Source organism: Aptenodytes forsteri, unplaced genomic scaffold (genome assembly GCF_000699145.1).
Source record: "Aptenodytes forsteri isolate BGI_AS27 unplaced genomic scaffold, ASM69914v1 Scaffold49, whole genome shotgun sequence".
Classification (NCBI taxonomy): Eukaryota; Metazoa; Chordata; class Aves; order Sphenisciformes; family Spheniscidae; genus Aptenodytes; species Aptenodytes forsteri.
In genome coordinates, this window is record NW_008795125.1 from 6572343 (window position 1) to 6595831 (window position 23489).

The window sequence follows — 23489 nt, forward strand, 5'->3', positions numbered from 1 at the left end:
ATAGAGTTGGTTCTCACATGATTCACAAAGTGTATGGGTGACTCAACCCACAAATTTACTTAGCTCCCATGTTATTTTCCCTCTCAGTGAAAAAAATTGTTTATAATAAATAATCACAGCAAACTTTGACTTACCCTGAGGTAAAATAAATGTGTGTGTTGAAAGGCTGCATATTTGTAATAATAAATTATTTAGTGAGGTAAGGATGAAATAATAGGACGTAGGAATCATTAAACAAGAAAGAAATGTGACATGCATTTTTGGTTGATTTTGTTGCATAGCAGATGTAAATGAAGGAAGAATAATTATTTTTATCTGATGGAGATGCTCAGAGAGGCTGTTTGACAGTGTCTGTACTTATTGCTATAGCCAGCCAATTCTCGGCATTTGTTCTCTGAAATAAGTAGTTTTAGGATGCTCAGAGGCTGTTTGACAGTGTCTGTACTTATTGCTATAGCCAGCCAATTCTCGGCATTTGTTCTCTGAAATAAGTAGTTTTAGATATGTCCATGTCTGGGTCAGACATTTTAAAGTGATGTCTATTCAGAAAGTGTGAGATACCCAGGTTCTCAAAACTGGGTCTTTGTAGGATGTCTTAGGCTAGTCACCCCAAGTCCTGAAGTACCTGAAGTTGTCTGTCTGAAAAATCTTGACTCAGTTCCTTTACAATATCAAATTCACAGAGATAAGAAATTCTGTCCCAACAGGAGCTGTAAGATACTAAGTTTTTCTTCAAAAGGTGCAGCTGCTATCAGTGTTCCATAAGCATGTGCACAGGCACATGGCTGTAGTGTAAATACAGTCTAAATTACTCTGAGTTTAGAGTTAGCTGGAGACGTCAGCGTATCTTTTTTTGGGTTGTCCTAAAAGGATATAAATATCTAGGTGACTACATACCTGTGAGCTTCTTAGCACTGAGTGACTAATCACCCTCCCTTTCATAAATGAAACAACAAAGAATCTGGAAAATGAAGAAATTCTGCCATGTCAGCTGTCTGGGTCATTAAAAAGGTCATTAGCAATCAGGAATGTTTCTTTGCCTCACAAATACCAAGTGTCAATAATATCCATAAATTAAACTTCAAAAGTCCATATTTTGTAGGGATTAAATTGCAGGGAACAAATAATGTATGGCTTGAAAGATTAAGGCAAGAATTCTGATTTCTTTGGAAAGATAGTTCTTTTGTAGATTGCGTCACTGGTTTGAGGAAACCTCAACATGGTTCAGGTGCGGCAAGAAATTTCTGAGAAATAAAATGGATGGCACTGGCAAACGCCCAAAAACCAAGTGACATAAAAGATAGCCCTGACAAAGGGTACCTAGGAACAGTGACAGGATTAAAAGCATGCAGCTAAAGGACTTCTGTGCTAGCGAGAGAAGAGAGAAAAGACTAAAAAATAACGGTGGAGTGTCACATGCTGAACCACTGCAACGCAAAGTCCAGTGGAGCATTTTTGTGGTACGCAGAATGCCGCTCTTTTATCACAGTTTGCCAAGCAGCCACAAGCTGTTTCAGGCCTCTTTGTAGAGGGTGAACCAAATGCACATGTTAATTTGAACTTTCCCTCAGCTAAAGGAGAAAGTAAAAGGATGGCTTTGTGCTCAAAGCACAGAACCGGGATTTATTTATTCCTGGTTTTGCCACAGTGTCCTTGTGCAACCTTAGGCCAAGTTATTAATCTCTTCATGCCACAGTCTCCCCATTTGTAAAATACAGTTGATGGTACATATGTCACAATGGGCGTTTGAGGCTAAATTCTTTAATGTTTGTAAATTGTTTTCGGACATAATACTGGGAAGGACAAATTACTAAATGCTGCATGCAGAGTTATGCTAATTAGTGCCTTTTTAGACACTGATCCCTTACTGTATGTAGACTAATACCACAAGCTGGTCCAATTTTAGTCTATGGTACCTTTGACCTCGCTGGTTCTGGGCTTGGTCTGGAACAGAATAATTTGTTTCCCATTTGGTGATTATGGTAATTGATGAAATAAAAATTCCCAGACTGCCTCTTAGAATACCCTGAGTTTACAGTTACCTTAGGCTGTGCAAGCTGGCCTTTCAAAAAGCCTGATTTTTGGAGGCATAGTCTAACAGTTTATGCATGGAATAGACACACTACCAGTGAAAGAATCTACAAAAGCAAGGCTCATCCTTACAGATAGATATTGGCAGAAATCAAAGACCTGCCATGAACTGGCTCATTTCATAAGCATTGCCCAGCAAACACAGTAACCTCTTCGCACGTATCAGCTGTGACCAGGTGGTGTGGTGTGTTGCCATGAGCAAATGTATCTCTTGATAGGTAAACCACAGCTACGTTTTTCTAAACAATTATTTTTTTAGTGTTTCTAAATGTGTTTTCCTATTAGCACTGCTGATAGATCAAGTATGGAGTATCATTAATTATCATATATAACATGTCTGTTCTCCCTCTTATTGCTGAGCTCCCATGTAAATACCCATGTGGTTCTTTGCTGCTATGGGACTGTCACAGCAGATGCTTTTGCTTTTTCTATTGCTGTAAACAAGCTGTTCTGACTGATACTTCTTTTCACCATACGTCCTGAACACTCCCAGTTCATAGTTATATGTCATTTCCAGGATGCTTTTTAGGGTGTGTATGCCTCCACCCCATTTCAAAATCAATGTAACTCTCAATGTATTGACTAATGACTGCAAGGTGTTGCTTAGCATGCTGGTTTTGGCTGACAGTGCTACTAAACGAACAGTTGTTTGCTTAACATGTCTTTCATGTGAAGTAACTTTTACTGACAAATTGAACATGCCAATGGCTTCAGATTTGCTAGTAAGCATCTGTCTGACATGCTGCTGAGACCAAAAAGAAGTATGATCCCAACTTGTTGCCCTGAATATTGATAATTTTGCCCTGTCCCTTAGCCATATCCTATGTTTGTATTGTCCTCATACATTTTGTTATGCTGATCTCGCTACATCCATCATGAATCTGTAGAGTAGGAGTGGGTGGTGAGAACTAAAGAAAACTGTAATGCACCTGTAAGGGTGTTGTGCTGATGCAGTGTATAAGATGTTGCAATTCTGTCCCACCGTGAGGAACTAGAACTGATGTCACATTTTCTTTCATTTGTTTTCATTTATGTTGTTGGGTTAGACCATTCTCAACCCTCTTCATGGAATAGCATATGCAGCACTAAAGAGAAATTGCTTGTGCACAGCAAACGTTTTTACTTGTTACTATAGTGGGTGGACATGCCTTATTATTCACCTGTGACGTGTTGACCTTACAGAAGGTCTACCTGGCATTTCAGTTAAACCATACATGATGGTACAGTATTGAGTATGGTCAGGGATGGTGTCTCTACTAATCATTTTAATGAAAGCAATCGTCTGGAGGTGAACAGAAACTGAATTTAAATTGCAAATGTGAAAGAAGTTAAACTTACAGCAAAGCATTCATTGAGCATCTCTCTCATCTGACTCTTTAGGTTTCTATATTAGATGGTTGTCTGAGCCTATGTCATATGTGCTGCATTGCTGGACTATCCTCACAACGTAATGTATTGCTATTGGGAAAATAGCTGGTGTGAAAGACTTCTTTTTTTCTTGATAACTGGTGGAATTGTTCATGTTGCCCTTAGCAAATAGCATGCTAGCTCTTAACTTTGTTAGATATATGGCAGCAAGCCGTGGGATTATAGTTACGTAGCCAAGGGAGGGTTTTGGATAATTGTTCTCTTGAGGTTAGTACAGATGTCTACATGCAAATTTTTGTAGCTCCACAGTGGCAGGGGCAAAGCTTATTCGTGTGCATATAATGCAGCTTGTCAAACATCTGTCCTTCTTGCTAACATAACAGTATAAGTTACAGTTCCTGCTCTTTTTCTGCTCACGTGTGTAAAGTCCTTTAATTCTGGAAGTTGGAGTTGAGAGAACCACTGTTTGAACTAACATTGGCTGTGCCCTTCACCTCTCACTCTGACGGTATGATTGAAGATGCTACGTTGGTGAATTTCTGTACTCAAATCTTCCATGAGTCAAGAAAAAGATAAAAAGAGCCTGATGTAACTATATCAATGTGTAACATAGACCCTGTGGAGAAGAGAAGAAAAGATTATTGACATTGTCTTTGCTACAGACGGATGTCTGTAATGAATGTCCACATCATTTCTTTTGCTCTTTGTGTGAGTATCGGCAACTTAGAAGTACTTGGGTTTTTTTTAGTATACACAGCTGGATCTTCTACATGGTATCTGGCCATAGTGCTCTCATTCGTGATGAGGGCAGGCCTGAGTGATGGGTTGTTATTTGGACTATGCTTGTGAGTGTGGTCCTGTGTTTATACGTTATTTTTATGTTAAAGAGAGGATGTCTGTAAAAACAGCCTGATGGAGTTGTTGCAGAAAGGAGTATGTTTGCACTATATGTTGTCCAAACCAAATAATTATTTTATAATGTGTTGGATTTTAAATGTATTTTGATTTAGTAACTGCTTTCTTGTGCTTGCATACACCTGATGGCCACGTTTCTTCTCCAGCTGAGTACTAAACAATGTTGGTTTTGGTTGTGATAGGCCTTCTTTCACAGCAGTTTGCTGTGATGCTGACACAGGCAAATCATTTGAGTGCATATGATTACCCCCATTGCCCTGGGCACAGGATGTTTTGTTTTCATTTGCTCCTTTTGTCAAGTTTCACAGGATGAGGACTGTATGCTACTGTTTGGCTTTATGCAGCAGTCTAAGCATCTGCAATGAACTGCTGTTGGTCTTTCGTAGTCACTGTGCTCCTTTGGTACCAAGGTATTCCCAAGTCTTTCCCATTCGCAGATGGATGTTGTGGTAGGTGATCTTTTGTCTCCAGGTGCTGCCTTTGAAAACTGCATGCTATCACCTGGCAGTGCATGTTTTTTTCTTATTTTTCTTCTTGCCACAACTTGCATCTGCCTAAAGTAAATGTGCCAAACTGGCTTTATTCTTGGAAGAAATAATCATTCTATGGATTGCTTTGCTTTGATTAAAAGGAAAGTAAAGGTTTCTTGGCTATGTAGCATTTTATATATCTGCAAAGTCCATTTTTACATGAACATTTATTATTTCTTTGGCTCCTGAAATAAAATACATTCTGTAGGATTTCCAGTGTCTCTGTAAACTCTGGAAGCTGTAAATGGTTTGATGAAGTGGACTGTTTTTTTCTCAGTAGGCTCTTTTCCCGTCTTTCACAATGAATTGTACGGTGGTCTGGTGAGGAGCAGAATTTACTGTGTGTGGTAGGGGAAGAGTGGCTCAGCAGAAATGGTGCTTTCCTCCCATTTTTCAGATTGGCATGTTTTGCCATATGTTTGGGATAGGCTAGATTAGAAATAACCTTTGTCTGGTTCGGAAAATGCTTAGCGTTAAGGATTTGACAGATGTCCACCTTCTTTCAGAGTTTGTGCTGTTGCTGATCATCATTGCATAGCACAGTCCCCAGCCCACCACCTGTAAGCTAGTTCTTATGAAGACCTGTCAAAGGTACAATTCCCTAGAATTTAATGCTGGCTTGAGAAACAGAAGGAAAAACTCTAATTATTGTTTTTTGGGGGTTCCCAAAGTGCTTTTTGCATTCTTGGAGTAGCTTAATATTGCCTGTGTGGTGACTTCCCTTTTATTTCTAGTCATTTATTCTCCAGATTATTCCAGATACAATTACTGTAAGCAAGGGCTTTTCAAGAAACTGTCTTTTTGCCTGCCTGTATGACATAATGCTTCTTGTTCACACAGGACAAATAAATTGAGGTGGTTTCCTTTTACGTTAGCTGTCTATACTACTTTTGCTGGTGTTATCACACTAGTCATCCATGTAGATTATAAGCTTCTCAAAAGCTGATTCAGAAATGCTGAGAGAGCTGAGGTTTTGAAAACTCTTTAAAAAGTTATTTCTGTTTTTCAGTCATCTCACTTTTTTGGACAGAATTGTATTTGGTTTCATTCACGTTCACTCTTATGCTGGTTGTTGTTAACATGTTGACCTTTACTACTCACGGAAGTAAGTTTGACTACAGAGGTTCAATTTTCCCTGTTGTTAGTGTGAGAAATACCCTGTATACAGCAACTGAGTTAAATGACACTGAAACATTACATTTTATAGTTACTTTTGCTTAAATAAATAATAACCTGGAGGTTATGGTTTCAGAGCAGAAAACCCAACTGGAGTCAAAAGAAACTGAGATTATGCTTATGAATTTTTGCTTCATGTCTTTTGCTTTGTATTAAAATATGTGTCATAATGAATAACATTCTATTTCTTACTCCTTGCAGATAAAACGTGAAAAGCCAGAAAATATACCAGATCTATGGTTTCAGAGCAGAAAACCCAACTGGAGTCAAAAGAAACTGAGATTATGCTTATGAATTTTTGCTTCATGTCTTTTGCTTTGTATTAAAATATGTGTCATAATGAATAACATTCTATTTCTTACTCCTTGCAGATAAAACGTGAAAAGCCAGAAAATATACCAGATCTAAAATATTTAGTAAAAGAAAAATTTACTGCATTGGAGAGCAAGAACAGTGACTCAGATTTGCAAAGGAATGAAAAATATGTATATTTTAAGGATCAACTTAAACAGATGAGAAAACAATGTAAGTCTTATTTAAAAAAAATAGATTCTTTGAATGCTAAATGGTAAGATGTGACTAACTGCCCTAAAATATAGAACTGCCAGCTATGGCTCAAACTGAGGTGAGTGTTCTTATTTAAAAACTTATTTAAATTGATATCTGTGTACAAAAAAAGCCAGTGTAATTACCTTGATAGTTTTATTTAGACTCCCACAATTCCTGCCGTGTTTGAATACAAATATCATGAAAATCTTGCTTCACTTCTTTTTTTTGTAAGGTGGGCTTTTTCATTTGAAGACTTTTTCATTTTTTTTCTTAATTGATAGGATCTTCTAAAAGGATTAGGTAAGCTGTTTTCATTTGTCACTTAAACAAATTGCTCCTGTTTCACAACTTAGGATGTGTTGCAACTCTAAGAAGACCTTTGCTTTAATCGTAGAACTATATTGTTGGAAAATGCTTACTGTTTGTGTTCTCAACTTTACAGCTTCTATGCATGCACCATGTAACACTGCAACTTATTAAAATCTGTTTTTCTTCATTCACATGATTTATCAAGTGTTAAAATTTTAAGTTATTTGTGCTTGAATTACCAGAAAAGTTGGAGAGTGAACAGTTCTATTTATGCAAGACAACAAAATTGTATGCTTTTATTACCCTGCACATATAGCAGCCATTAAAATATCACTCTGATTACTGTTGCCGGGAAAGTTCATGGGCTCTAACACTATTTCTGCTGTTCTTCCCCAATCATGATTATGTTTTGAAATCATATTATTCTGCTTGCTGTCCCTTGACCCCTGTACCTATTCCCTCCCACCCTACATTTTGATTTCAACATAAACTGGTATCTCAGGAACTTCAGGAGTCATAGATTAATGATTTATACCATTGGAAAATGATATTCTGGATGCTGTCCTGTAGCTCTCCTTGAGTTTTGTTTTTTTGGAGCCCTATCCAAAACCCGCTGAAGCTAGTGGAAAGAATTTTCCCTCTGACTTCACTGGACTTTGGATTACTTCCCTATAGAGATTTATGAAGTGTGAGGACATGCTTGACAAGGTGAATTTTAGATCTGATATCTCAAGACTCCCTAGGATTAGAGCTTGAGGGCTTAATATATTTGTCTCCCATCTTTATGGTTTTTAAGATTTTGGATTTGAGTATTAACACTGATCTCTGAGTTTTATAGGCTCTTGGCACTACTCTTAAGAATGAAAATACCGAGTTGCAGACCACAAAACAGTGTAATTTTCACTCCCTACATAACCATAAAATTATTACTGCCCCACCATATGTTGTAATTCCTAATTTCCAGGTGTTTGTAACTGAGAAGATAAAATCTCGATAACTGACTTTGGATTTACTTTCCACCCTGTAAGTGCCTGAGGAAGGGGTGTATGCCCTAGTAATACATTCAGCTCAGGCTATGGGACTGAGTTCTAACTGGCAGACCCATTGAAAAAAAAACAAATTAAATAAGCACAATAAGAGTTATTCTTTAAAAAAAAATAAATACGAGGACATCATTCTGCTACTACTGCCTGAAATCCAGATTTGTCTTATTAGCCACTTGTACTTTTGTTTTGGTTGTGCATAGAGGTCAGACTGTGCCCAAAACGAAATGCATGATGATGTTGGATGGACTGCTGTGTTCAGTACATGGACTATTGATCAGCTGGGTCAGCTTGGGTTTTGTAGAATTCATGATGTTTTTGATGAGGTAAATCCATCACATTGGCTCCTATTGCAGTATTTAATGCAATTTAAAAGGTTGAATGGAAAATCGTTAGTTAGCTTTCACAGTCTTGGATGCAATATAATGATTGTGTATTCAAATAAACAGTCTGGTTCAGCCCACCTTCTTTTGAAATGGATGACTAAATGCCACCTCAGGTCTGCAGATAGGAAAGAGGTGGAAAATTCAAAGTTAAATCTTTCAAAGCAAGCACAATTCTGCTGCCTTAAACTTGCATCAGTGTTGTCTCTCCTGCCTAAATAATCTGTTGATCCACCATAAAGTCACTTTCCTACCTTCCTCTTCAGAAGGCTCTTTTACCAGGAAGGCTCCCAGAAATTCTTGAGTAATAATAGGTGACTGAAGATCAGTGGAGTCTGTTTATATTCACATGTGTAAATTTGCTTCTATGTGATACAGTGACCTGGAACCAGTAAGACTGTCCAGTTTCTCTATTTATTGTACTTATGTGATCTTCTTGCCATTGCCCTTATCTTCCCTCTCTCCTTTTGTGTGTTTTTCTCATTCATAGCTAGCCTTTAAAAAGACCCACAGAATTGAGTATCACAAGTTTATTCACAAGCTTAAAAATGACAGATACCCGCATTCTTGTAGGATCAGGGCCTCTGGTCTTAACATCTTTGTGAGAGGCTAAACTGACACGTGTACTCCATCTGGTACAAAAAGCCTCTTCTCATTGTTGGGCTCTACGTAGTAAATTACTATGCTGAGATGTATAATTGAGCTCTGTCAATATTATCTAAAATATCACATATGCCGCGTAGAAAGTAGTGTTACTGTAGAGAAATAGTGGTCTCAGAGGCAGGAATTTCTGAGTCACAATACCAGCTGAACTGAAGATTCATGAAATCTGTAGAAGACATCTACTAGTTTCAATAAACTGGTGATTTACCTTATAGCACACTGTGTGTACATGGTTTATTTTTCTTTTATAAGGAGAACATTAAGGTCACCCTGGTAAAAATTCAGCAGCCATGCTTAATTCAAGTCATCTGTGTATTCTTTAGCTTCTCCTGTATGAGTTGTGATTTCAAAAGCATGAGTCCTACAATACAGGTCCCATAATACAGCATATTATAATGTGTCTGCAAATTTTGGGACACACTTTAAAACTACTTGATGTGAGTTACATATATCAATAACTTCAGCAGCAGCTACCTGGTTAATATTTTGTTTTCAACTATTAGTCTTGCCAGGTTTGGGCACAACTTAGTGCTTAATTCCTGGCCTGTTTCAAGCATACATACACAGTATGGTCCAATTTTTAGCCCTTTCCTGGGATTTGGTTTTATTGCTAAATCAGATAAAATACCAAAACTCCAGCCAAGTTTTCTCAGAGGAGCTTTCCTAGAGTTTTCTTTTGTCCCAGCCTTTTCCATCTCAAAGGAGCAGATGGGGTAGATGCTAAAATGATTTGCCTTCCATGATGAGTTACCATTAATCTTTACATCTCTTTTATGCAGAGTTTGACATTTGTATTCTAGAATAGCTGAACAAGAAAACGTTATATTCGCACGTTGTTTTGCTACTTAAAAATTAACTAGGATTTGAAGGAGAAAAACTTTCTTGACACAAAGATTTTAGGTACGGTGCAGAGTGCGAAGCAGTTAAATATAACGTTATTTTAACAGAAAATTAAGAAAGCTAATACATTTTCTCTCTTGATATTTGCTGCCACAGTGATGAAAGGGAGCTGCATGGTTGTTCCCTGCCATCTGACAGGTGACATGCAGTGCGGTAGGTAGCTCTAATATGCAGGGAGGAGAAAGGCGCTGTATCACCTTCACATTGTCCTCTTCTCTAGGCAGTTGTGCAGGAAGGAGACCTTCTTAGCTTTGAACTTTAGCAGCAGCTAAGGTGCAGAAGTGAAATTGGGAAAGTGCATCTCTGTAGCAGTAAGGATGATATTGTGCCTCAGAGCCGTTTCGGTTCTGCTCATCTTTCAGACAGTTTGCAGGCATTTTCCCTCAATCTGTGAGCCTTTATTATGCAGCTACTTTAGCTGGAATTTGTGCAAAATGATGCAAAATCTCCACCTCTGATGACATGTGTCAAAACACTGTCAGACAGGTTTTATGTGAACAGCAAGTGATTTTTCTGAAGTCTGTTTTCAGAACTATCTTACATTCCTAAATTCCCACTTCTTATTTTTAATGGAAAACATTTTCATTTTTCTACTCAAACCTGCTTAGAATGTAAGCAGTAGAAGTGTTGATTAATTTTTTAAATTTCTTTTTAAAAAATTTTTTTAACTGTTTCTTGTACCCCGAAATGATTACATTAACTTTTCCAAATAATTGAGCACTTGGAAGGATACTCACTAAATCTGGTAATATCACAAAGTTCTAAATAATTGCATGTGTGGTTTGTAAGGAAAATTTTTTGTGACCTTAACCCTTCATGACTGATGCTCTCCTTACACATAAGGGTCCCAGACCTGCAAAGTGCTTAGTGATCTTTTGATTAAGTGAAATGCAAGCAAGTTGCTTAAATTAAATTGCATGAGTAGGTTCTTTGAAATGAGTGAGATTGCTGGCATGTTTCACTTCCTTATTGGAGTGTAACCACAGTACAGAACCTTGTAGAACTGAGCCCATAGGAACTAAGTCATGATTACTGCAGGAATTGTAACTCTGCATTTTGTATCTTCTGTAAATTTAAAATCCCACCTTCTGTTTAAAGTTGTATTACCAAGTCTTTTTTTTTTATGCCAGTATATATATATATATATCTCAAAGGCATCTTCTGGCACAGAGTATGAGAATTTTGCCTTCACAAAATGAAAATAAGAGCTGTCTTTAATCTCTATGTATCAGTTTAAGTTTCTGATACTCTGTGAAGAGAGCTAATCAGAAGGTATAATCTCTACTCCTGTGACCCTAGCTGCCACTGCTGTATTTGCTGAAAGTTATTTAGTTTCACATTTGTTGCACAAAGGATGACAGGTTTCATAGCCCTTTTATAGCAGCTGATAACATGCACTTTGGAATCCTTGATAACTACGGTCTGTACGAACACCCAACAGATGCATGCTTCAGTAGTCATTTTGTAGAAAGTGCTAAGATTTGAGTGAATGACAATATTGCTGGTTATGCCAAACAACTTAAGGAGTGAATTTGGCAAATGTAAGAAAGATAATATTTTTTTGGTAGGGAACAAATAATTTTGAGATGCAATAGTAGTTTAGGCAACTTTTTGTCATAGGAAACCAGTTGTCGTAATGTAGTTTGGAAGGTAGCAGCACTGCAGTTGTAAAGCTCATCCTTGCCTTCTCCATTGAAGAAAAAAGTCTCAGAGGTTTTGAAAGGAGAAAGTATGTATCATGATTTAACATTCTGCTGGGAGACATTCATAGTCATTATCAATAAGCAAATATTTGCAAAGTAGAAGTTTTTAAATTTAATATTTAGCGTTCAAGTAGACACCATTATGCCCTGTTGATACATGTATTTTAAGCCATGTATTTGCTGAGAGATAATGATGTAAAAAAGTGTTATTTTAGATGCAGTTTGAGGTAGAAAAAAATGACACTGAAAAGAATTCTCTTTAAATTCATAAAACGGTCTATCTGGAGATTCCAGGAAAGACTAAAGTCTTTGATTTGCTTTTAGTAGGATAAGAAAACAAGCTGCAACACGACACTGTGTAGTATAATGCTTGACAAGTTTCATCCAATTAATCCTCACAACATCACACTGAGGTAGGTGAGTTAATTTTATTCCTCACCATATAACAGAGGTGAAACTTGAGTAAATAGTTGAAGTTACTTGTGCAGAGTCACATAACTGATTGACAGATCTGGGTTTCTTTTCAGTAGTACCTAACCTCTTTTATGGTCTATTTTCATCTTTATACTTATATGTGTTGGCAGAGGATCAGCTGGAAAATAACATTAGTGTATTTTTCTTTGTATTTTTAATATAAAATAATAATTTAAAATCCCCTTACTGACTAATTATGGGAAAACAACTTCAGCACAAAAGTTGAAAATTCTAACTGAAAGTGGGATTGGTGTTATGACAGTTCAGTGGTGTGTGTAGGATATGCACTTTTCATTTATGTAAAATTCCTTATAGACAGCCCTTTGACTAGTAAAAAATGGAAGATGATCTAGGATTTAGGAAGGTTGCTTGCAGTTTAGGAGACCTTGGTTTAGTTCTTTGTTTTTTTACAGTCTTCTTGTATTGGATCAAGTCATTTAGGTTCAGATCAGATCACTGGGAGTTAGGTGCCTAAAATCTTTGTGGGTCTGAACCTTATACCTATGTCTGAAATTCAGCTATGTATATACTGTGTTTGTGGACTGTGCAAGGAGAGACTAATGAACGTGGACTGGCTCATATCCATGCTGCTCCGGGCTCGTACCTTATGGAGCAAAGTAGCCATGTCCACTCTGGATTGCAAAACACTCAGTTGCCTTGCTTCTCCTGTGGCCCTCCTGTGGCATCATTACTATTTTTTGTGATTTTTTCAGTTCAAAGAGCTGGAAATAATAACATAACTGTGTTTTAGTCTGTCAGAGTAATGTTTTCACGGCATGATGCTGAGGGAGCAAATTGCAGCCCCTGAGAAGTGACATCAGTATGTTTAGAGGCATTTGTGTGAATGAGATCTGACTTTTGGATAGGGTTAAAGAACTACCCTGAGAGAGAAACTTGGCGTGGTTTTGTCCTTTTGGGACTGTCCTGTCTGGATATTTTCTAGAAGGAACTAGTGGGCTTGCTCAGGAGTGAGCTAGCCCACTTGTAGTTTTGAAGAATTAGGAGATCAGGGCCTGGGAATGAAATGGAATGAGTTAAAGTGATGATGATTATGTCTGACATACAAACCCTCTATTTCACAGGGTTATTGGAAAGCTAGCGTCCTTGCTAGTTTGCAAAGAAGGACCAACTCTAGAATGAATGAAATTGTCAGAACTTTTCTTTTCTAATCTGGGACAATTTTTCCAGGTCAAAAATTAGCTATGTTGATAGGATAACAGGCAGAAGCTTGCATTGACAATAATTCTGTTAGTAGATTAATGAAGAACGTCAATTACCAATGGATCTGGTGAGGGTTTCTTTGATGAAATGATTGCCTTTCTAATGTGATTGATCAAAATAAGAAGCTTCTTGCTTTGGCATTTAGAGCTCTGACGTGGAATTCGTAGGAAAAATGAAAGAGGAATCAACCCACCCTCTCAAACAGCCCTTCTTCATTGCGAGTAACCTAGAGTATAGGAGACCTGGGTTTCAGTCTCAGCAATTTAAAATCAGAACTTGACTGACTCTGGGCCTACTAGGTGATTGACCTGTAGCTCTGGAATCAGTCTTCCTCTCTCTCTGTTCAGTGTGTATTTAACTATGTATAAAAATGGAAGCAAATGCAGAAGGAAATACTGAGAGAGACCGATCCTTTAGCCCTATGGTAAAGGCACTCAGCTGAGGGAGGTGTCTAAATCAGAAAGAGCATCAGATGTAGGTCTCTCTTGTTATAAATATCTGCCCTTCCAATCAGTGAATACTTCAGGGTAAACTCTTTTTATCTCTTTCTGTGTCTTATCTGATCTATGCATGTATTTTTAAAAGATCTACATTTTATTCCATTGCAAAATTCTCTGCAAGATACAATTCTTGCTTTTATATCAGCCTGGCTTTCACATCAGCACTGAGTATATAAAATCTAGAAAGGAAGTGGAGTGTTGGGTAGAAACAAATTTTTACTGTTATTATACACTTAGGAATAATACTTTGGGTAATTTATTGTTACTGTCATGGGATAATTCTCTCTTAAGTGAGCACATTGATGGCTACCAGCATGGCATTTTTACTGTTTGTAAGAACATACAGGTCAGGAAGGGAGCTTCTGGAATCTGATTCCGTTCCCTTGATGTTACAGTCAATGACATTATCTAATAAAATGCCATCTTAAAATACATTAATTTTTTCCCCTTTACTTCTGTTGGAAGAGTGATGAAAAACCTTAGAACCTTGCTCAGATGGTGAGAAATTTTCAGGCAAAGCAAGTCTGTGACCAAGTTTTTGCTCATTTGTTCTTGTGCCAGCACTGCACCCTAGCTTATATAGATGTTCTCCCTCAATGGTGTTTAGTTCAATTCAGTCAGTTCCTGTATTTCTTGCTCTATGGTAATCCATTTGTGCAACATGGAAACTTATAAAATCTCATGTCTTGTGATCATATTTGAACTCATCAGAAATGTTTTCTGAATTTCAGATGAGTAAGAAGCATAGAGATAGATGCTAAAGCTTGCCTGTACCTGAAATTCTGAAAACTGCAATAGACAGATTATACCATATGGAAGATTTGCTTTCTGGTAATAAAACATGAGTGATTTCATGAAGAGTTTTCATTCACTTCTGTCATGGCGTAATAATACATACTATTTTTCTTGTAAAAATCTGAGCAGTGAAAATGCAAGGACTGCCTCTGCCAGCTCAGTACAATTTTACTTGCCATTATGTCTTTTGCATGCTATTCAGACAAATTTAAAAGATAGAGGATGGAGGAATTCCATTTTGTGACATGAGCTTACAGCTTAAACTTCAAGTGTGATCACAGGAAAATAGGTGAAGAGCAGTCCAAGGAGAAGAAAGCAAAGAAAGAGGAAAGGGAGAGCATCTCAGTCTTACGATTTTTCAGTTGACATGTTCTCATTTTGAAGTTAGGATATTGAGGAGGAAGGAGGAAAATAAAGCTCAATGGAGCTTTAAACTTAGGGAACTTCGTTTTATTTACTCATTTTTCTGTTACTTGAGTGTTTATCTTACTCCTGGAGGGTCAGCAGGGGTTTTTTTACCCTTCCTATATGTTCATTTTAATCATTTATATGTGGGACTTTGTGCCACCAGTATGCACAGGGATCAAAGGAAATACTACTTCACGTAGAACTCTACTCCAAGTAATGCATTTGGATTGGGTGCCAGCACAAAAAGCATTTGAGGAAGAACAAGGAAGTAGATCTGAGATAATGCTGACCAAATAATAATCCATCAGTGCATATCACACTGCATGGTAACTTCAGAGTACTCCAGTTCAGAAAAAGGAAAACACTTGGTGTTTTTATGGTTCCTGAAACTATTTGCCATGTAGCTCTTTGGTCTGTCTTTCAGAAGAGCTGCACGTTGAGCTAGGTCTTGGTTTGGTAAGCATCAGTGCAGCTTCTGAAATCAATGGCATTTCCCTAATTTATACTTGCAACATACAGTAACATGCAAACTAGTAATGTGCAGCAAGATTAATAAACATCCTCCAATTCCTTATCAGAAGTTCACGTGCATTGGCTGCTTCCCATAATTTTTTATATCCATATTGTTTCTTTTCCCTCTCAAAAGCTGTAGGCACCAATAACCTCACAGTAAAGCATGACTTCCTTCCAACTTGAATTTTATGCCATTAAATGTACTGGAGATCTTCTTCACACTACCTCAAACCTGTTAAATAAGTTGACCTGAAATGGAGGTAGGAAGCTAGAGAAGCACTAGAGGACTGCAGAACCCATCTTTTACGTTTGTGGACCTCAGACTGGATGCCAGACTCCAGAGTTAAGTGCCTTGGCTCCCACAAGGAGGGTTAGGGCACATCTGCGTGAACAACTTTGTTCAGTGATGAATCTATTCTGTCAGCATAGCGTGCTTTACATCTGTACGTCAATCACAGTATTGCATAAGATGACTAAAAACGTGCCAACTGTAAAGTAACGCAAAGGGAATGAATCGGGGCTTTTACTGTGAGACTGAGCACACATGCTTATGTTATGTAGCTGGAGAGGAAATGGACCATGGCTCGCATCTGTGGATTTGGGAATTTAATCTGAAACGATTACTGATGTTATCAGGGAGGTGAAGTAACTTAAGTTATGTTGCTTTCAGTCACCATTAGCACAAAGTCAAAAAAGTCAAACACCTTTGATGGCATTTACACTTACTCTAAAACAGGCTTGGAGCATTCAGATGTTCTGTCACAACTGAGGAGTGGTTTAAGTTGTCATCTTTCAGCTGTTATTAGCTCTCATTTGAGACACGGCATCTGACTTTACAAGTGTGGATAGGTTTATCGTGTCTTATCATCTCAAATATGGATGTAGATTTGTTGTATTACCAGACTTGCTGTGAATGATCTTAGGATTAAAGGCAAGTTGCTTAACAGGTGTTCCAGCAGGCACCAAAAATACCTCATGAGGGAGGGAAGCAGTTAGTGGAGTGATGGTGAGAGTGCTTATATTTTATATCATAGCATTGTGTCTACAGCAGTTGCCCAAGAAGTGGTGCAAATAAATTCACAAATAAGCCTGTAAGAAAAATCCCTTATGGGGAAGATGTCACTTTTGGCTCCTCTCTGGATCCTCCAAATGCCCCTGATCTGGAGATCTGGGACAAGATCTGGGACTGGAGTCTGGACAAGAATTCCAGGAAAACATCACTGTAGGCTTTCCCTGCCTTGTGCCCTCTATAGGGATTTGCTATTATTCATCATCAGAGTAAGACTGCTGGATGGGATGGGCCTTACATCTGACATCATACAGTTGCTCATACGCTTTTAAGCAACCCCTCAGCTGTAGGCTGTCTGTAGAGGGCACTCTTCAGTCCTTCAGTTGAAGCAAAATCTGCACCGTGTGCAGCTGGAAATGGAAGGGGGCTAGGAAGGATGCGAAGAGGGTGCATGACTCTGTACTCCAGTAGTTACTCACTCAGCAAGGAATGGGAAACTGGGTTCTCTACATCTCCGTCATCACTTTCTCTTCTTCCACTTGGATGCAGCTGTGCCTACTTTCAAGACCCAAAGAGGTTGCAGGACAGACAACGTATTCCTTGTTCCTCAGGCTGGGGCAGCTCTGGGCAAGTACAGAAGTCAGAACTTCAGATCCCTGGAGAAGCTGGGAGGTGCTTACCAGAGTTAGATGCCTTCAGGGTTAGGAGGCCACTGAAGAGGATTTTTCATCGTTTTGGACTTTAGTGTCTGTAGTTTGCTTCAGTTCTTTGGATCTGGCCCAGACTTAAGTATTCTCCCTTACTCCCTATTTGAAAGTTTATGAGTCAATCCAAGACTTAATGAAGTCAAAAGAAGTCTTTCCAGGAAGGACGTTCATCAGGATCGATCTATAAACTTCCAGTATAAACTAAGTGGCTAGTTTATAATCAGATAGGAAAACAGGGAAAAAAATGCCCTGCTTATTGCAGCATGGAAGAAGACTTCATGCAGAAAAGTTAAAGAGTTTTCTTTGAGGGGAAAAAATGTAAAAGCTTCCTGATTGCTTTATCAGCCTCTACAGTAAAAATAGTAATTACTGCAATTTAAGACTAATGAATAAATCATTGTATTAAAATGTGAACAAAAAAGTTTAACAAGCAATCATATGTAATCATTTGGCAGCTCCGTTATTAGTGTGGGCAAAGTAAGCTATTCACCTAACCTTTGCTGCAGCATCCATTGCTTTCAGTTTTTTGTTTTTTTGTGGTTTTTTTTCCCTACAACCCAGATTAAATTCTCCCTTCCTGATCTCCAGCAGAGTTTTGTTATGCCATGTCAGATGTCTACATAGTTAGGCTCATATTCCTCAATTTCACAAATACCTGCTCACCTAGGAAGACACGGCTGGGCAGATAGCTCCACTGAAATCATGCCTGCATATGGGTTTTGTCATATCACAGCTATGTCACGGACAGATATTTTCCAGCTCTGTCGTACTCTCTTTACCACTTCTCTCATTTTACCCAACTGCTCCCCAGCCTGAATCAGCATCCTTCCTCGTTTTTCTGCAGCTGCTTTCCCTTTTCACATGACGCCACAACCTCCTTCCTCCCTTCAATGCTCCTCTTTGGCTTTCCTCCCTGCCACCTCCTCCACTCCTTAGAAGTGTCACAGAACATGTTACCCATGACTGATGTACTTAGTTTCGCTAGTGAGGCCTTCATGTCAGTCTTGGTTTGTCCTGAAAAAAATATACATAACTTCATTATCTTGATAAACTGTTTGGTTCATTTACACTTGCTTTTGACTGCACAGTTACCAATGTGCCAGTATGCTTCCAGCTCAGTTGTGTACACAGCACAAGCCATAATTTAGAGGAAAGTAGTGGCTATTGACCACTAACAGTACAGTTGGTGGTGTGCTAGTTATAGCTTTACATTTTTGTTAGAGTTGGAAAATCTAGTAGCTGAGTGAGTCATGAAACCCAATGTAGCAAAATTCAGTTGTAAATGAAAGAGGAACATTTCCATATTCTTCATTTGGCTTAATTCCTGTGCCTAATGGCTGTGTATATACCATAAACATTGTGAAGGAGCAACCATGGAAACACTTGTTTTCTTGCATTGCTAAATTTACTCTGGGTTGAATATTAACACAGCGCCTGGCATTACTTTAAAAGCAAAAATAGCTAAAGCGTGACTCACTATGAGTCATTTACTGCTAGTCCTGCTATACTGCCTAGAGCTTGACATTGAACAAGTTGGCAGCCTGCATTGCTACATTTTTTTCTAGGAACTTTGAACACATTTCATTCTTGTGAATTCTCTTGTGCAACAATATTAAACACAGCAATGTGTTTATTTTGCTTCCAAAGTCGAATGAATCAGAAAATGGTGAAACAAAAGAGTATTTTTCTTGGAGATTCTGGAAGAGCTGTATTCTGAGAATTATTTTTTAGCTGCAATAACGAAATGATTGCATGGATGTTAAAAGTTAATTACATTTTATCCAGATTATGTAAGATACACTTTAAACATTTTAAAATCTCTTTTTTTTATTATTTATTTGCATTTTCAGCAAAGGCATACGTGGAATCAGAAAGCTAAGCCTGTAGGTTGAGAACGTTTTCTCTCTGGTTGGCAAAGGTTTTATGATGGGAAGGCAGTCAACTCTTAAGGGGCAGACAAAACGAGGCAACTGTATTCCTATTGGCCTCTGTATTTAAAAGGCACACCCTAAATATGGTGCTCGGTATCTGACAGCGAGTAGCTTGCTGGCTGACTGTGGGAATGCCTATAAAAGATCAGCTGATTTCAGTCAGGTGGGAAAGGGTAATGAGAGAGGGCTGCAACCAAAAGCAACTTGCTGAGGCAACCATGTGATGATATCCTGAAATACGCTGGCAGGGCCAAATATCACTTCAGTATGCTAAAATTTTCGTGCCAGCTAAATGTCATTTCTAACTAAAAGCCACTTCTTAGAACAATAGATAACGAAATCCTTTAATATTTTCTGTATTTTTTTCTACTTAAAAAAAATATTACTATGATAATTGAAGAAAAATCTTATGCTATCCGCATGTGTTTAAAGGAGGTACCATAAATCAAATTAAAATACTAATAATGTAAGTTCAAAACATCTACAGAAGTAAAATCCCACATACCTGGGTATGGTTAAAAAGCTTGCTATGTATCTCTTCCTTTAACTACAGATGGTGGAAATAAAGACTGTATGGTACATTCATTTGTACCTTTAATAATACATGCTGTTGCAGGATCTTTATAAGCTGAAGCATTTTTTCTATCTAATCTGTTAGAACACCAACTTCAAAAATTTCTCTTGAAGTGATTTCCCTATAAAAAAAATCTCATTATGATGACTCAAGAGAGAAATAAGAATGATTAATTAAGCTTCACAGTGGCATCCTATGCGTTGTCCTGATGTGCACTATCCTACATTATTTCAACATGGATTTGTGAATAAAAGTACAGACACAACTGCACTGAAGAGACTTCTGTTTAAAACACAAAATTGTTCAGTAAACTTAACTAAAATAAGGTTAAAGTAATTTTTCTTTAAGTTTTCCTGGCTAACAATCGTACTAAAAAATGATACCATGTTATTTTCCTAAACCTAGAATAAAGAAATGATTGTGTTATATCAAACAGTGTACAGTGGGGCAGGGTTTTGATTTTATTCTGTGTTATCTCTTTGACAGTGACCCCCAAATCACTGTTATTAAAATGGTTTCAGTAGTTACTCATGGTATATGCTCTTTAGCAATCTCTTCATAGCTACTGAATAGGCTGTACCTCAGCCACACCTCCAGACATGTTATGCAGAATATAGACATGAGAATTTATGTTAGGAGTAAGACTGTGCCTTTTAAAAGACAGCTCTGTGTAGGAGGTTTTCTGCTCTGAGGATCATCATAAAGATTGGAGCTGCCTAAGGCATGATATCCCTTGGTCATCTCTATACATGTCGTGTAAGTAATGCCTCTATTAAGCTATAGCAAATTATTCCCCTCACATATGCGTGTGTTTCTGTGTACACATTCACACATATTGACACAGAGAGTATGGGCAGGACAGTGACGTGGAGTCTTTCTCTTTAGGACATATCAGAAGACCATGTGCTGAGCTCTAGATTAAGCACACAGGAGCACGATAGTCTAGCACAGAATGTAAACTTCATTACAAAGTATTAACTGTTTTCCATAAATACCTAAGAAATACTCTGTTGAACTGAAACCAACATCCTGTTACATGTGCATCTTAAAATGACAGATGAAAACTCTCAGTTCTCAAATCACTTTCTGTTCCAGTTATGAATCCAAGATGATTTTCTTTAATATTTTCATATGATAGAACAAACAGAACACATTATGCAAAGCTGTAAATCATGCACAGTGCTGAAAGAATTCATATCCACTTAACCACTACAGGCTGTGAGGTTATCCATCTTGTTGCATTCTTCTCCTGGGTCTTAAAGTGTGTTTGAGGTACAGTATAGGAACCAGTACGTCTGTGAGTTGTCAATAAAAAAGTGATAGGAATTTTGGACTAACAAGTTGTGTTCCTTGGATATATTCAATTTCAGCACTGCTTTCAACAGCAGAATGGAGGCTTTTTTTTCCCACCCTTCAAATTGATTTTATCAGGTACATCTAACCTGAGGAACTCTTTTTCATATATAATGGATGGGATGCTTAGGATGTAATTCCTTATTCCCCATGAGTTGTGAATAATATTATAACTAAGTTGTGAATAATACTATTCACAACTTAGTTATATTATTCACAATTATTTATTACTAAGCAAATTTGCCATTAAATGTAGTACTTGCATAGCATGAGCTACAGATGGCCAGAAAAAACTGTTCTTTGTCTGTTGCACTATTTTTTATGTGACTCTGCCCTTATACAACCAACCTTACTGACTAAGGTTGTCCTGTGAGCCTTTAGTCTTAAAAATAGCCCTTTTTGCTGCAGTTTGCCTGAGGTTGATTCACAAGCATAGTCATACAAGATCCAGTAGCATTTAATCACTGTCACCTTTTGAGAAGAGACTGAATGTTAAATTGCTCATTTCTAAACAGCTGCCATATTCTTTTCTTTTTCAAAAGCCATTAGTCTAGCAGATTTCCCTGCTTCTGTTTTTTGTTTTTTCCACACTTAAAATCTATGGCAAGCCTTTTATACTTATGGTGGCAGGTGTTTTTGTGAAGTATTAGTGGACAAATATGCCCTGAGATTAACTACAGACCAGAAACTGCATTTGCAGATGTTTGCAATTGAAAAGATCTTCCAAGTCATGAGAGTCTGTAGTCTTGGGGGAGTCAAGTCACCAAAGATGATGGGAGTGAAGAGACATGCTTTTCACTAAGCAAGTTAGAAACGCCTACTTTAAGGCATAACTAGCTTGTGTGTTTCAGATCAACTGTGCCAGTTGAGAATTTTAAGACACTGAAAGTTAACTTTCTTCATCAATACTGCACATTACAAAGCTAATTTCCTAAATCCACATTTAGGAATCTAAATCTGGAGCCGTATTTTTAGTTCATATATACACTTGGAGTATCTCTTTAGCTCCCTGATTGAGAAATTTGATTATCATCTTTATTATGTTGCCCTCTGTATATCGGGGGAAGTCTGCAGCTCAGGATGAGTGTCTACAGACATGTACAGACATATTGAGTTCCTCTGCCTGCGTTGTCTCTACATCTAGCCAGTTCAATGCCATGCAAATGGGGCTGTACAAATTCTGAATCAGCACTAGTCTCCATCAGTTCACCCAAGGGAATGGGTGAAGGAGCTCTGTTTATACCTACCTATGTAGATGTGCCCTCAGATTCTCCAAAATTCCAGAGAATGAAGACTGTAATTAGAACAATGTGCTCATACTTCTGCTTATATAGATGTCTCTACATGTGGGTTAATTTGCTTTTACTGCTTGTTCCTCCTAAGCAGAGGTCAAGCTTCTGCTTGAGACATTAGCATGATTAATATTACACTGGATATCTAGCACAGCATCATTACTGTATTTTTTTTTAAGTGGGTAGAAATAGGTAGCGAGAACTGAGAAGCTTTTAATAGGCCGTGAACTTGTTGACATACCTTCTCTTTAAAGAGGAACACAAAAAAAAGGAAAACATTCTGTATGTAGGGTGTATGAAGCTTATTCCAAAATTGCTTGAATAGAGTTGTTTAAAGAAAAAGATCATGTTTGCAGTTCACGTATTGTTTTAGACCTTAGTAAAATACTACAGAATGTGAATCAGTCGATAGTTATCTGTGATGAGCCGGTAAACAAAAGATTTATTTCCCAATGGGTTTTTCATATGATGGTGACCAACTCCATTGCACAACAATGGTCACATTCCAAAGCTGCAACCAGGTTCTGGAGGGCTTAATTTCACAACTGCTTACTGTGTCCTATTGCATTACAGTGACCTTTCAATAAAGAAGGGAGATTGCTGGTTTGTTTTTTTGTTTTTTAACTTAAAAACTGAATGAGGATATAGTGCACTTTGCACATAGCAAATTCCATCCTTGACATTTTTAAACTGTGCCCTCTAGTAAAATATTCAGAAGCTTTTGTGTTTTCTACCTTTTTATTAATCTTATAATGTGTAGATCTACTTAAGGTTTGCATTTATGTTGGCAATACAGTTAACTGTAAAAAAAGTAATTTCTGATATTGAGAGACTGACATTAAAAGTATGTTTTCCTGGTGTAGCAACTTATATGTCATCCTTCTGACATATCAACACAACAAAATTATTTATTGTTTAGTTTATATGTAGGGTTTTTTTTCAAGGTGAACTCATGAAGCCCTGATTTCTAAAAATTATCTGGTTGAAAAAATAGCTACAAAGAAAAAATAATCATGTTAAACATGATATGATATAAGAAGGATATAAAAGGTCATCTAAATATTATTTAGTTCTTGGCTGTT

At 37.6% G+C, this 23489-nt stretch overlaps 1 protein-coding gene across 1 annotated transcript in view; it reads left to right on the forward strand.

The window, feature by feature from the left end:
• Positions 1-23489, forward strand: part of NSMCE2 (NSE2/MMS21 homolog, SMC5-SMC6 complex SUMO ligase) — a 137353-nt gene that overhangs the window by 57042 nt on the left and 56822 nt on the right. The window contains exon 4 of the mRNA XM_009277241.1: positions 6452-6605. Coding sequence (XP_009275516.1) covers positions 6452-6605 — 154 coding nt within the window. The remainder of the gene's footprint in view (positions 1-6451; positions 6606-23489) is intronic.